The 14,944-nt window shown below is 37.4% G+C and overlaps 1 protein-coding gene across 1 annotated transcript in view; it reads left to right on the forward strand.

The window, feature by feature from the left end:
• The window catches only part of LOC107704778 (stAR-related lipid transfer protein 13-like), a 97,498-nt gene extending 84,153 nt beyond the window's left edge, over positions 1 to 13,345 (forward strand). Inside the window, exons 6-19 of the mRNA XM_016507800.1 lie at positions 1,350 to 1,421; positions 2,944 to 3,025; positions 5,347 to 5,410; positions 5,983 to 6,541; positions 6,904 to 7,720; positions 7,935 to 8,105; positions 8,430 to 8,589; positions 8,785 to 8,983; positions 9,092 to 9,305; positions 10,047 to 10,167; positions 10,349 to 10,585; positions 10,693 to 10,910; positions 12,354 to 12,506; positions 12,539 to 13,345. Of these exons, the coding sequence (XP_016363286.1) occupies positions 1,350 to 1,421; positions 2,944 to 3,025; positions 5,347 to 5,410; positions 5,983 to 6,541; positions 6,904 to 7,720; positions 7,935 to 8,105; positions 8,430 to 8,589; positions 8,785 to 8,983; positions 9,092 to 9,305; positions 10,047 to 10,167; positions 10,349 to 10,585; positions 10,693 to 10,910; positions 12,354 to 12,506; positions 12,539 to 12,656 (3,185 nt within the window). The 3' untranslated portion in view covers positions 12,657 to 13,345. The remainder of the gene's footprint in view (positions 1 to 1,349; positions 1,422 to 2,943; positions 3,026 to 5,346; positions 5,411 to 5,982; positions 6,542 to 6,903; positions 7,721 to 7,934; positions 8,106 to 8,429; positions 8,590 to 8,784; positions 8,984 to 9,091; positions 9,306 to 10,046; positions 10,168 to 10,348; positions 10,586 to 10,692; positions 10,911 to 12,353; positions 12,507 to 12,538) is intronic.
• The last annotated feature ends 1,599 nt before the right edge of the window (positions 13,346 to 14,944 follow it).

Genomic DNA, 14,944 nt, shown 5'->3' on the forward strand with positions numbered 1-14,944 from the left:
GAAGCATTTTAGATTTCGCAAGCACGATGACAAAGATACTGTGGACAAGAACAAAGCTATATGCCAAACATATAGTTGATGGGCCCTATTGACTTGACTTCCATAGTATGGAGAAAAATATATGGAAGGCAGTGGGGACCAAAACAGTTTGGTTATCCATATTCTTCAAAATATCTTCTTTTGTGTTCAAAAGAAGAAAAGAAATTCATACATGCATAAATGATGACAGAATGTTTATTTTTGGGTGAACTATCACCCAAAAGCCAGTATTAGTTTTCCTACACCGTTCATAGGCTTGCAGCCTCCATGTTACAGCTAATGCTGTGAGATTTTATGTTTGTTTTATCTTAAACATAAAATAACCTGATCCTGTTTGATCAAGGCATGCGACTGTTCTGACTTGTCCAATTTTCAGCATCAGTTTTTCATCTTGCATCAAAATTCTGTCTATTAATTGTATGCATTTGAAATATAGAGTTGGGTTTTGTTTTATTGTACCCAACTGTACCTAAAATAAAAAGTGTTTAATATACAGGTTTGTGGCTCTTAATTTCCTATTAATGATTTTATGTTTGTTTTATCTTAAACATAAAATAACCTGATCCTGTTTGATCAAGGCATGCGACTGTTCTGACTTGTCCAATTTACGCATTTGAAATATAGAGTTGGGTTTTGTTTTATTGTACCCAAGTGTACCTAAAATAAAAAATAAAAAGTATACAGGTTTGTAGCTCTTCATTTCCTATTAATTAATCATTTGTAATCTTATGTTCACTGTTCAGTTTTTATAAATATAGGATTTGTATTAAATCTATATTCATTCATATAGTCAAATCGAATCGAGAATTGAAATCAGGAATCGAAAATCGAATATTGAATCGAAATCGAATCGAATTGAGAGCTTGAAAATCGAAATCGAATCGAATTGGAACATCTGAATCGATACCCAGCCCTAATATATATATATATATATATATATATAAATATGAATAAAAGTTCTTCCTTTTTAATTATAGTATTTTGACGTTATACTACTTAGTAAATTGCAATCAAACGGAAGTTAATGTTCCCTATACTGAGAGTCTTAAATATTGAAATACACAAGAATGTGGATAATTTTATTTTACACAAAAAAATCTATGTGAATATGAAGTGCTTTGGCTTTGTTTTAGAGAGACATTTAAGGAAGATGCCTTACTTTGTCATTATGTGGTCATTATGATCTCAAAGTTCGAATCAACTTCATGCAATCTGGCCTAATTTTTTTCTGTGTTTTTATATAGGCTATATATTGAAGAGATAGATACGTTTGATGAGTCTGACAAGTACAAACATTTTGTGTGTTGCAGAAATTGAGGCAAAGGAAGCTTGTGACTGGCTACGAGCGGCAGGATTCCCCCAGTACGCCCAGCTCTTTGAAGGTAATGCTTCACCACACCAGAACATAAACTTAGAAAACCTCACAAATGTTATCACATCCAGCTGTAAAGCCATACTTAAAAATGTTTCGAGGGAGGCTCTGGTGCTCTCATTTAGATTTCGAAACAATCATATGATGTCAGTCAGCTCACAAAGTCAGCCTGATTTAGGGCAAACACAAGCTTTTAATGTGGGATGTTGTTTCCGATGTTGTTCGAGACAGACTCATGCTAATGGGCACTTTAATGTCTGCCAGACCTCAGGATGTTAAACTGGTTTTAGCTTATTCATTTCCCCTGTGTTAACTCTTTCATACCACCTCAAAAACGTCTCATTTACTTAGACATTCATACCCCCAGATCTGAAAATTTCATCTGAAATGCTGAGAGGTACAGGTCACTGGTAAAACTGGTTCTGGTTAAGAGGTACTGCTTGAACATACAAGACTATGACATCTTCAAAGAGAGACAGAGGTCATGGGAATAACCTTGCCACAGAAACACTGCCATTTCACTTGCCCCTGGCGAACGCTTTTGATCTTGGAGTGTTAGTCTTTGGAAAAAATTGTGTGAACACTATTTTTCTTTTCTTTTTATATTTCCTTTGGGAAATATAGGTGGTCTGGGATATACGTTTTTTTTTTTCATTTCCTATATCCATTTGAAGTGCATTTCCACATCTGGATATAATATAATATAATATATCATATCATATCATATATCATATCATATATCATATAATACTCAAAAGTCTGCAAATATGTAGGAAAATATATGAGTTAAACCTGGAAATAAATCATTGGCTCACATTTTTTTGTAACAAAATTAACAATAATTAAAAAAATTAAGCATTTTGAAAATATTTTTGACAATAATTGAATTTGCAGCCTATTACATAAGAAAAATGGCGTCATGTTATACAACCCTTTCTTTGTTAATTTTTAATATTAATACTTCATTGTCGTCTCATCGCAGACATGGAATCAATGTGCAAAACAGAATCTTCCCATAATGCGTCTCCTCATAAGTGTTGTTTTGGAATTTCCAGCAGTTTAAAACCAGAACACTGTGCCTCTCTCTGAATCTGTGTTTTTACGTTCCACAAAAGCAAAATATATGATGAAACATTTAATTGTACCAGTGGAATGTCAGCTTCAGCAGGGTCTGGATCCAGTCACCCTGTTACATAAGTTGGACACCATACTCTGTAGAAGACGTAATGGCTTCTCAAAGCCAAGCTCAGATTTTGGGGGGCAAACCCTGTCTCACTTTATTAGCATCTGGAAGTCTAAAACAAGTTAGCTACTCTCTTTGCCTTGGCTATCGCTCTGGAAAGAATGTGTTGTCAGGGTTTTTGTAAGAGTGTGGGCGCATGGATTCCTCTGTGTTTGCTGTGAACATGCAAGATTGGCCTATTAACGAATCAGAGGGAAATCATTGCGGTCCCTACATCTGTTTTTTTTCCCAGTGTTTGTCTATAATGAACTTGATTGTTGAAATGGGATATGCCTGTGTTTCTTTACAGATTCTCAATTTCCGATTGACATCTCTCCTGTGAAGAAAGACCATGACTTCTTAGACAAAGACCTTGTGGAACCTCTATGTCGGTAAGGACTGAGGCATCTTTGGTGTCTTCTGTGCTTCCTAAACAAATAAGTCTAAATCAGTAGCCAAGTCTTCGGAGAACCTAATGAACACCTGAAATCAGTCTCTAATCAAGAAGACAACTAACTCATTGAGAACATTCTGTACTGGGGAAATATAATGAGTGTAATTTACAAACTTTATTGAGTCAGTTGTTGCTTTAATCATGACATTATTTACTTCTGCCTTAGATTAAGACTGACATGAGAGAAACTACACCAGATTTGAGCTTAATAGATGCAATACACAATGAAAGCAATAAAAAAGAGGAAAAAAGAGGACCTGTTATTATTACTAAAGACAATTTGATGATAATTAACTAATCATCGATTACAGAATTTCATTTAGATCTGCAACCACTATTTAAAACATTTATTTTGCAGTGGTTGAGGATGCAATGATGAATCAATGGCTTGTCATCAGTAATGAAAATAGGCTCTAAAAAGTCAATTTTTCATTCTGTCATTGTGTATTGCATCTATTAAGCTCAAGTCTTATATAGTTTCTCTCATGTCAATCTTCTTGTAATTCAGAAGTAAATAATGTCATGATTAAAGCAACAACTAACTCAAAGTTTGTAAATTACACTCATTATGTTTCCCCAGAAATAAAGTACAGAATGTTCTCAATGAGTTAGCTTTTTCCTCTTGTTTAGACACTGAATTTGAATTCCCAAATTAAGATGAAAAGACCCTCCAATGACTTTGGTTGCCTTGGAGACTGCCCCGGTAGGAGAGCGTTGGGGGCAAAGGGGGGCATACTCAAGCCGGTCTACTGTGACGCTAAACAACCCTTAAGCAACTCATCGGAATTCCAAACCTGTTTACTGTTGTGTGGGAAACAATGTCCGACATTCCCACCTCTCCCCCTGACTTCTCACTTTTCTACAGCCCCCGGAGGGGAACAACTCCGTAAACAATTCTAGCACGACATGCCCAGTAAGAGCGCAGAGGAGTTTGTTAGCTGTGGATGTTTGCAAGCACCAGTGACAAAGCTCACGTCTTTAACCTTTCTTTGACGCTTTGCTCTCTACAATTCGCTGATGAAGACTCATTTTAGATGTTTAGTTCACAAATCAAGCAGCATTTAATAAATTATTTGTCAGAAAGTCATCGCAGTACCCTTTTGATAATCCTTTGCCAAATGCAGGGTTCATGTGAAACCAAAAGTTCAGTGGTCAATACCAATAGCAGTACAATTCCTAATACCAAAATAAAAACTAGCATGCTAGCAATGACACTTCTTAAAAATTTAAATATTAAAATAAGTATATTCAACAAAAACAATGTTAAAAATTAACATCAGCAAAAATCTTGCTGGAACCAGTTTTAAGCGGATTGTTCTCCATTGACTGCGGCCAGTGTCTTTCTGTTCTCTACATTACATCTTGACTGTGTTCTGTTTTATATCTGAAGTCTTTGCTGTCACGGCACACACACAGACCACCGAACAATATAAAGAGTCATAAAATGTCATGATTATTACATCACAAAGATCAGCTTGGTTTCCATGCATACTTGAGTCACGCAGTGTGTTTCCCCTTATAGCATTAACAGCCTTTAATAAATCTTCCCCACATGCTTTTGGATCAGAAAGAGATGTCCTTATTTATTTTACGTTTCATTGGAAATATTGATGTTGCAGTGTTGCTTCAAGACCTTTATTGTGAACAATTGTAAGTGAAACTAATGCCCTGTAATTCAAAAAGACTAGTTCAAGGAGAAGCTTGATCCCACGACTTTGTCAAAAGCTCAGAAAGCTGCTTTACTTTCATCCCAATTTTTTTTTTTCCATATTTGACGGACCACGCAAGTGACTGAAAGAGAAAAACCTATTTTCAGGAGGTTTTGGGAATGGCTTAAAAGAAAAGCAAGCTCTTATGGTTTTTGTAGGGTTTTGTGAATTTGAGGGGAAAAACAGGCCTTCAGACCTAGAGGAGTGACTATGTGGCAGGCAGCTGGAATCAACACCACATTAGTTGCTCTTGAGGGCCATTGAAAACCATGCCAACTGCAGCTCGCAAGCTTTCGCTAATTAAAAGCAAGCGACCATGAGAGAGAGTAGGACATTGGCCAATTATTGTGCCTAATTGGTTTGCTACTCACCAGAGCTGAGTGTTGGATAGCAGGGACATAGATCTTATAGCATGATTATATTAGAAACGGCCACAGCATGCTGTGCTCTGCTGATATTGTGTCCACATCACCACTCTATATGCCATGCAAAATAAAGCCAGTCGGAGGGAAAGGATTTTAAATGATTATCTATTTTTTTCCCCATTCAGGCGACTGAATACATTAAACAAGTGTGCCTCTATGAAACTTGACGTGAACCTTCCCAAGAAAAAAGTAAGTGATGCATTATTTCTATTTAACCTTCTGGGAATGTGTATTGATCTAGCGATTTAATGTTGTAGCGGTTTTGCTGCTAGAATCAGAATGGTTCACATGCCTATAAAGATGCTATATAGTGACTAGTGCCAAATGCCATGTGTACTATCTCTATAAAACCACTACATTACTTTATTATCACAATAAACTTGATATACGAGAATGCCACTAGCATTGTCTTTGTGTGAATTGATATAACTGTTTACTCTCTAAGTATAGTATCTCTTTTTGTATCACCTAAAGATATTGAATAGAAACTGTGTTATATCACACTGGTTATGTAATCATTTAACAGAGGAAGGAATGTGCCCTTTGAAAACATGAAAAACCCATTTGAGTGAATCTAAACTGTTACCTCTGGGGGTTCTGGATTGTGGGGAAGGAAAAAGGAAAAAATAGACAGTGAAAGAAAGAGAGTTTTCTCAAAGGATTGGGATGGTATTCAAGTCTTGAGTTGAATTAATAATGTAGTAAAAAGATATGGTAATAAAAATAAAGGCATATTTATGCATTTCCTTGTTAACCTGCAGAGTGAAGACTCAGATGAAGATGACCTCTTTGCCATCAGTGACAAATGGACCTTTGAATGGAGCAGTCGCCGCTGGTCCAGGCTCCAAGACATCAATTGCCTGCTGAGGGGCGTGGAGAACAAGAACCCAGGGGAAAACTCTGCCCTGCGGGCAACGACCAGCAGCGAGAGTGTTCTGACAGACTTGAGCGAGCCGGAGATCTCTTCTATCCACAGCGAGAGCAGCGGCGGCAGTGGTGGTGTTCGTGCACACAGCGCGGAAGACTCGGACAGCTCGCACCACACCTGCTCGGACTCTGCAGCCATGCCTGACCACACATCACTAGGTGTAGCCCATCTCTCTTCAGAACTTTCGAGCTACGTTTCGCTGCCTGTAAAGCATGGCAAGCGAGGACAGACTCGTGCAAAGGAGTTCTTACGGCACATGGAAGCTTTGCAGTCACGGGGAGCAATGGGTGGTGGAGGGAACAGGAGTCTTGTTATAAGTGCCCCGGTTCTCCAACAAGAACCCCAGGCTGTGAAAACTCTTCGCTGTGTGGAGATCATCAATCGAGACGTGCGTCTAGCAGAGCCACCTCCCGGCATGGGGTTGCCCTCCCAGTCTAGCAGTGAAAGGAGCAGTAGCCAGTCCAGCGGGAGTGCCGTTAGTACGCCAAACATGAAGGAGCGCAATGTCCACCGGGCTGATCACAAGCGCAGTGGGATGTACCTGGAGGACTTGGATGTGTTCTCCAGTCTCATCCAGGGTAAGCGTGTGGCTGAGCAGAACCGACGCAATGAGTTCCACTCCTACGAGGACCTGGTGGTCCATATTCCTAAAGATCACAAGCCTGGAACCTTTCCCAAAGCTCTGTCCATCGAGAGTCTTTCACCCTCAACGGCAGTGTGAAAACTCTCCGCTGTGTGGAGATCATCAATCGAGACGTGCGTCTAGCAGAGCCACCTCCCGGCATGGGGTTGCCCTCCCAGTCTAGCAGTGAAAGGAGCAGTAGCCAGTCCAGCGGGAGTGCCGTTAGTACGCCAAACATGAAGGAGCGCAATGTCCACCGGGCTGATCACAAGCGCAGTGGGATGTACCTGGAGGACTTGGATGTGTTCTCCAGTCTCATCCAGGGTAAGCGTGTGGCTGAGCAGAACCGACGCAATGAGTTCCGCTCTTACGAGGACCTGGTGGTGCATATCCCTAAAGATCACAAGCCTGGAACCTTTCCTAAAGCTCTGTCAATCGAGAGTCTTTCACCCTCAACGGCAACCTCCATCAATTGGCACTCGGCAAGCATGGACTCGGATGTCCAGCGTCCACCTAGCATCAAAGAACCTCGACCCGTCACACAGTGCTGCACCCGAGGCAGTCGGATCAGCATTTACGACAACGTACCCGGCTCGCACCTCTATGCCAGCACCGGTGACCTCATAGACTTGGAAAAGGAAGACCTTTTCCCACATTTGGATGATATTCTGCAGCATGTTAGTGGGCTGCAACAGATCGTGGACCACTGGTCAAAGAATGTACTGCCAAACAGTGAAAACGCGGGGAAGGAGCGAATTAATCTTGTTGACGAAAGGCAAGGCGACCTGCAATCATCCAGCCAGATCACATTGGATTTTGAGGGACACTCAGTGATGGAGGATCAGGCAACCCCCAGTGATGTAGACAGGGATGGGATGTCACTTAATGAAACAGAAATGAGGGAAAGGAGAGACTCCGGTGTTGGGGCTTCACTTACTAGACCAAGACGGTAAGATTCAGAGCTAACAATGCTATGCTATATGTGTTGGATTCAGAACTATAAAGTTTGGATGGGATTGGTTGACTGGTTGAAATAGCATATATGCTTGTGCATGTATACTTATGTTGTAGATTTAAATGCTATTTTAGGTGGTTGTGCTCAAAGTCACCCATTCATTCACCCCAGGTTTCAATCCCTAACATGGTTCCCTGCTCTTGTTTAGCTTGCGATGGCCCAGCTTCCAGATTTCCAACCGCCTCAGCCATTCAGTCGCCTTCCTCCAGATCACCAGCCAACCTGCGGCCCAGCTTAGCCTGCTACAGAAATTTTCCTTGCTCCGACTGACTGCCATTATGGAGAAGTACTCCATGTCTAACAAACATGGCTGGACCTGGTAAGAATCTGTTGGAAAAATGATCAGATCCTATGAGATTTTATGTTATTGTTTTACTGTAGCTTAAAGCTCAAGAGGGACTAGCAGGAACTAAATGCTAGTAAACGCGAATCCATTCGCCCTCTACTGGTCACTATTGTTACTGCACCTTGCTGTTAAAAACTTGTGATGAAAACTTCAGTTCATACAGAGTATTATAATTGTATTGATGACTTTACTACTCCCAAAACATAAAATATAAAAGATGCCTGGGGAAACAGACGCTTATATTGTATAAAAGTCCCACACATATTTTTTTTAACCATGGTGTTTTGTGTCTCTCAGGTCTGTGCCAAAGTTTATGAAGAGGATGAAGGTTCCAGACTATAAGGATAAGAATGTTTTCGGGGTTCCACTGATTGTGCATGTGCAACGCTTCGGTCAACCTTTACCTCTTGGTATCCAGCAGGCTTTGCGCTACCTCAGGAGCCAATGCCTCGATCAGGTTAGTGAGAGTCATCAGATCAGCAGTATAACTGTATACAAATCTAATGACATTCTGAAAACAGTATCATAATATTTTATCTTAAAATAAAGTAAATAAATGTTAATGTAGAGACCAATTTCCAATGTCCAATTTCTTATTTACAATGTAAAAACAAATAGAAAATTCACAAAATAAAATGATCCTGTTTCTTAGGTGGGTCTATTTCGCAAGTCAGGAGTGAAGTCTCGTATCCAAGCTCTCAGACAGATTAATGAGAATTCTCCAGATGATGTCAACTATGAAGACCAGTCTGCGTACGATGTGGCCGACATGGTCAAACAGTTCTTCAGGGATCTGCCTGAGCCACTTCTGACCAGCAAACTGGGCGAAACCTTCCTCCACATTTACCAATGTAAGAAACGCTTCTTAACTCTAATTCCTCTCCTACATCCATCTCATGAATTTAGGAAAAAAAAAACACAGACTTCCTTTAGTCATTTAATCCTTGTTTCCTCTTTAGATGTGCCCAAAGAACAGCGCTTACAGGCTGTACAGGCAGCCATCATGCTGATGTCAGATGAAAACAGAGAGGTACTGCAAACACTGCTCTGCTTCCTGAGCGATGTCACTTCCTCCGTGCAAGAGAATCAAATGACACCCATGAATATCGCAGTGTGTCTGGCACCTTCACTTTTTCATCTCAACATCCTGAAGAAGGACAATCTTGCACCAAAGTAAATAACATATTTTCTCTGTCTACTATGATATATACGGTTCATTTCATCCATCCATCCAAAAATAAATTTTCTATATATTGTAAAATTTTGTGATGTGTTAAAGCAATACTTTCAGCAATTATTTTTTCAAATAAATGGCAGATCAAATTTCTAAATAATTAATATGGACTATATTATGTAAAATAAAATAAAAAATTAAATAAAAAGTAAAATAAAATTATAAATTATAAAACTTTTTATAAAATTACTTAAATTATTTAAATTTATTTGATTAAAATTTGTCATGTTAACTAAAGCATTTTCTAATCTGTCTACAGAGCTATGCAGATGCAGAAAAAGTATGCTACAGGGAGGCCAGACCAAAAGGACCTGAATGAAAACCTGGCTGCCACTAAGAAGGACAATCTTGCACCAAAGTAAATAACATATTTTCTCTCAGTCTACTATGATATATACGGTTCATTTCATCCATCCATCCAAAAATACATTTTCTATATATTGTAAAATTTTGTGATGTGTTAAAGCAATACTTTCAGCAATTATTTTTTCAAATAAATGGCAGATCAAATTTCTAAATAATTAATATGGACTATATTATGTAAAATAAAATAAAAAATTAAATAAAAAGTAAAATAAAATTATAAATTATAAAACTTTTTATAAAATTACTTAAATTATTTAAATTTATTTGATTAAAATTTGTCATGTTAACTAAAGCATTTTCTAATCTGTCTACAGAGCTATGCAGATGCAGAAAAAGTATGCTACAGGGAGGCCAGACCAAAAGGACCTGAATGAAAACCTGGCTGCCACTCAGGGCCTGGCACACATGATCACAGAGTGCAACCGCTTGTTTGAGGTGAGACACACACACACACACACATCTATTTCACATGATGATGATTTGACCTACTTTCTTTCAAATACTGGAATGTGTGTTTTATAACACAACCATTACACCCACAAATCTAATTTTCTGTTTTTATTTGCCTTTTCAATTATCTCTAAAGCAGACCACGAATTGTTTTATTTTCCCTCAGATTCCGCATGAAATGGTGACACAATCACAAAACTCCTATGTGGAGGCCGAGCTTCAGGCTCCCACGATTGAGGAGCTCTGCAAGCGGCAACATCAAGAGGAAGAGGGGGAAGATGAAGGCTCTTGGCCTGCATTCATGGAGGCCAGGCTACAGGGTCTTCTCAAAGAATCACGGGAAAGGGCCAAAGGTTGGGTGTCCTGCCAGAGCACCAGCAACACAGAGCTGTCCTATAAGAAGGTGTGATTGGAAAATTCAGACTTATGCACAACAGGACATAAACATTACAGAAAATCTTAATAATTCTAATAATGAATACTAAGTAAAGTTCTCTGGTTTAACTCAAGGTGGGTGATGGGAACCCTTTGCGGAGTTGGCGGGTCTCGGTGGAGGTGGAAGCCCCTCCGTCGGTGGTTCTAAACCGTGTTCTTCGGGAACGCCGCCTGTGGGACGTGGATCTGATGAATTGGAAAGTGTGTGAGGTTCTGGACAGGCAGACAGAAGTATTCCAATTTGTCCTCAACTGTATGCCTCCTCATCCCAGCAGAGACTTTGTAGTGCTCAGGTGGGTCCGTTCACTCAGGGACTTCCTGTTTTTTTTTTAGACAGAAGTATTCCAATTTGTCCTCAACTGTATGCCTCCTCATCCCAGCAGAGACTTTGTAGTGCTCAGGTGGGTCCGTTCACTCAGGGACTTCCTGGTTTTTTTTTTTTTTTAACGATTGACAGATTTATGGAGCAGTGGTTAAATGAATAAGATAACAGGGTTCCCACGGTCATGCAAAACCTGGGAATTCTGGTGAATTTTGGTAGTTTCAGACTTAGGAAAGTCATGTAAATTTGTACAAAAACAAAACAAAAAAAAACTATATATATAATATTACATTTTAAATTTAATTATATGATATATATTTGTAGTGAATACTAGCAACATTATGTTGAATCATTTCATATATCTCACAAAAATGTCCATGTTTTCTAATGGTATATACTGTATGTTAAATGTTATTATATTTCTTAATTATATTTAATATATATGTAATGAATACTAGGAATATTTGATATATTAATGATTATAGATTTCATATATAATATAGATTTTTACCTCACACAAAAAATTCCTAAGAGTGTCTATAAAATGATTTTTATAAATTACTGGAAAGTCAACCAATATATGGAAAGATGGTTAAATTTTATGTAAAAGTTTGTCAGTTCCACACCTGGGAAAGTCAGAAATTAGTGAACTTCATACCAAATTCTATAGAAAATTCGAAAAAAAAAACTATAATTAAAAAAACAATTTCGGAATATTTATTAAAAATAGGAAATTGAATAAAACACGAATATTATTCTCTTATGAATTTGTTTCTATGGATTTGTACCTCACACAAAATATGCCTAACAGTTCCTATAAAACAATTTTTAAATATCCTTACAAAGCAAATATGAATTACTGGAAAGTTATATAGTGTTAGAGAGTTATATAGTAAGGTTGTGACAGTGAGGAAATTTTCCCACCGGTTAATCGATGTGTGACAATACCGGTATCACCGTGGGGGCAGGGGCATTCCCTCTTTTCCTAGCTTTCCTTCGCTTTTAAATAGCTTGTAAAAGCGGCGTGCGCATTTTACTTTCACTTTGAAATAGCGGCAATCCGGCGTAAAGCAATTGTTCGTTTTTAGTTCGTTTGAATTTTCCCTCTTTTCCTCGCTTTCCGTCGCTTTTAAATAGGTTAAAAGCGCCGTGCTCATTTTACTTTCACTTTTGAATTAGCGGCAACTCGGCGTCAATTGCTTGAATGCAACAACAAAATACAACATCAAACTCACTTTAGCCTATATATAAAACACCGTCAGCACTGTCTATCGCGGCAAGCCTATTATATAGTGGTAAAAAAAATGGTAGTAGGATGGGTGGATGCATTTACAGTTTAGATCACAGTTTACCGCTTTAGCTTACTGTTTACTGCAGCAATGTTTTATAAACTTACGCTGGTGTTTGTGCTCAGGTCGTGGAGGACGGATCTGCCGCGGGGGACATGTTCTCTGGTGTCCGTGTCTATTGAACATGAGGACTGTACGCCAATAGGGGGCATCAGAGCTATAGTGATGGAATCCAATTACTTACTGGAGCCCTGTGGCTCTGGCAATAATACATGTAAGTGTGGTAATATTCTGCACTTTTTTATTTCAGGGGGAGAACTCCAGAATGGTATAACAAAGCATTCGGACACCTTTGCGCCGCTGAAGCTGCTCGTATTCGCAATTCCTTCCAGCCAATCCACACAGAGGGTCCAGAAACAAAAATTTGAGCCCTGTTATCATTCTGGAAACTGAAATCTCAGTTCTGTGACTCTATGAACCCTGATAAATTTCTGCCCTTTTGCACAATGGGTAGAGTTGCCTGGTCTGGGTAATAAACCCAAATGGGAATGTCGATAACTTACCAATGTACCTTTAGCTTGTCCATTTTTTTATATTATCTTATTGTAACTATTGTTATTTGTATTATAATTAATTATTTTATTCTTTCATATGATCTTATACAATGTATAGGACACCTAAGCTCTTAAGTGCTTCTGGGAAGCATATATTTTATTTAATTAAAAAAAGAAAGCTATATTTGCACATGCATGCACCGCATGTCCATGTATGTGTTTGTTTGTATTTGTGTGTATCTACACCCACATCTTGTATAGACTATATAAATATATATTTAAATGCTCATGTAGTACGAATAATATGTATACATGTGTTTGATATCTCCTTTTGCACAGATATCAGTTTAATTAATATGGTACAAAATGTTACTCAGTTGTAAGCTGAGTTACTTTGCTTTCTCTGTTTTTTTTTTTTAATGTTTGTCCATGAATGGGTGTAATATTATGGAATTTGTACTTGCTTGTTTTAAAAGATGGACAAAATGACTTGGGTTTGATTTTCTCAGACCTGCTTTTGTAGTACTGGATTACATTAATGACAAAGAGACAATGATTTTTAATTAAACTATGTAAATGAATTAATATTAATTTGCTTACTGTCGTTTTGATGTTTATTTTCTCCCTACATGATTATTGATATAATATCACTTTTTCATAAAAATAACAACATCATATCATACATCAAACATCAACATCAAAATCATATACTACCTGGTCAAAAGTTTGTGGTCAGTAAGATTTTTATTTATTTTAAAGAAATCAATAGTTTTATTCAGCAAGTATGCATTAAATTGATAAAAAAAAGTGACAAAGACATTTATCAATATTATAACAAAGACTATTTTAAATAAATGCTGTTTTTTGAGCTTTCTATAAATCCATTCATTAAGAAAAATTATTCCACAAACATTTTTATCAGCACAACTGTTTTTAACATCAATTATAATAAGAACAATTTTTCTTGTGTACCAACTCAGAATATATTAAAATATATTAACACAACTGTAATAAATTGTAATATTAATATTGTTGTAATATTACAATTATTACTGGTATTTTTGACCAAATAAATGCATTCTTGGTGAGCAATAAGATACTGTTTTCAAAAACATTAAAAAATGTTATCGACCCAAAACTTTTAAATGGTAGTGTAGCTCAAGTCAACGACAATGAATTGAGAGTTTTGTTTTTTTTCCCCACCAACATTTGCTCAAAACTAACCTGCAGTACTGAAACTGGTGAAGTACTTCTGTTATCCACTAGATGTCAGTGTTTATCTATGACAAACTTTCCCTTCCTCTCAATAACAGCCAGTTTTATTGGTAAATATATATATATATAAATATTATATATTTTTATATATTTATAAAATATATATATATTTTTTTTGTAAAGCATCAAAGGCTGCTCAGTTTCAACAGATATCTCAGCTTGTTTACGGTTTTGATATTTAAATGCTTTAACAGAATTTGTTTGGATGTTAAAATTGGTGCCACAAACAAAAAAGGATTACATTTTAATGCATGTTTAAATAATAATGATTACATCAAATGAAATTTGAACAACACTTTGTTGCTGTAAATAAATGTACATGGTTTTATAAACATCTGACAGCATTACAGATGGACACAGACACGCATTTATGGCCTCTGTCATCTAGTGAACTGTGTGGCTTATATAGCATCAGACTGACAGAATAATGTCTTCTCACCACAGTGAGTCAAAACAAATGTGAAATGACAGATCCACAAAAAGATCCACATTGATCTCACTAAACAAGCAAACAAACAAAATCATGGTCGTTGTTAATCACCAGTTTAAACGTTTATTTTGTGAAATACAACACCTCGTGTTTATTATGCAGTACACTGCGTTTGTTCATTCAGCAGGCAATGGATCAGATCCAACATCTGTCAATTAATTCTAAAATCTTAATAACATCGTTAATTTCACTGTAATGTAGTCAGACTTTTTATGTGTCCTGATCATTTACTAGTTTCATATAAATAAAAGATTGAAACCTTCCCTCATAAGGTTGTGAAGGTTATTGCTCACTTCATAATGTCCAAATTGCCTAACAAAGACACGTAGCTGCACATCTACGTCACATCTACTTGTTTCATCTTCATCATCCTGGTAGATGGCAGCAGATTTTTTTT

This window comes from Sinocyclocheilus anshuiensis, unplaced genomic scaffold (assembly GCF_001515605.1).
Source record: "Sinocyclocheilus anshuiensis isolate Anshui unplaced genomic scaffold, SAMN03320099.WGS_v1.1 scaffold758, whole genome shotgun sequence".
NCBI classification, from domain to species: domain Eukaryota; kingdom Metazoa; phylum Chordata; class Actinopteri; order Cypriniformes; family Cyprinidae; genus Sinocyclocheilus; species Sinocyclocheilus anshuiensis.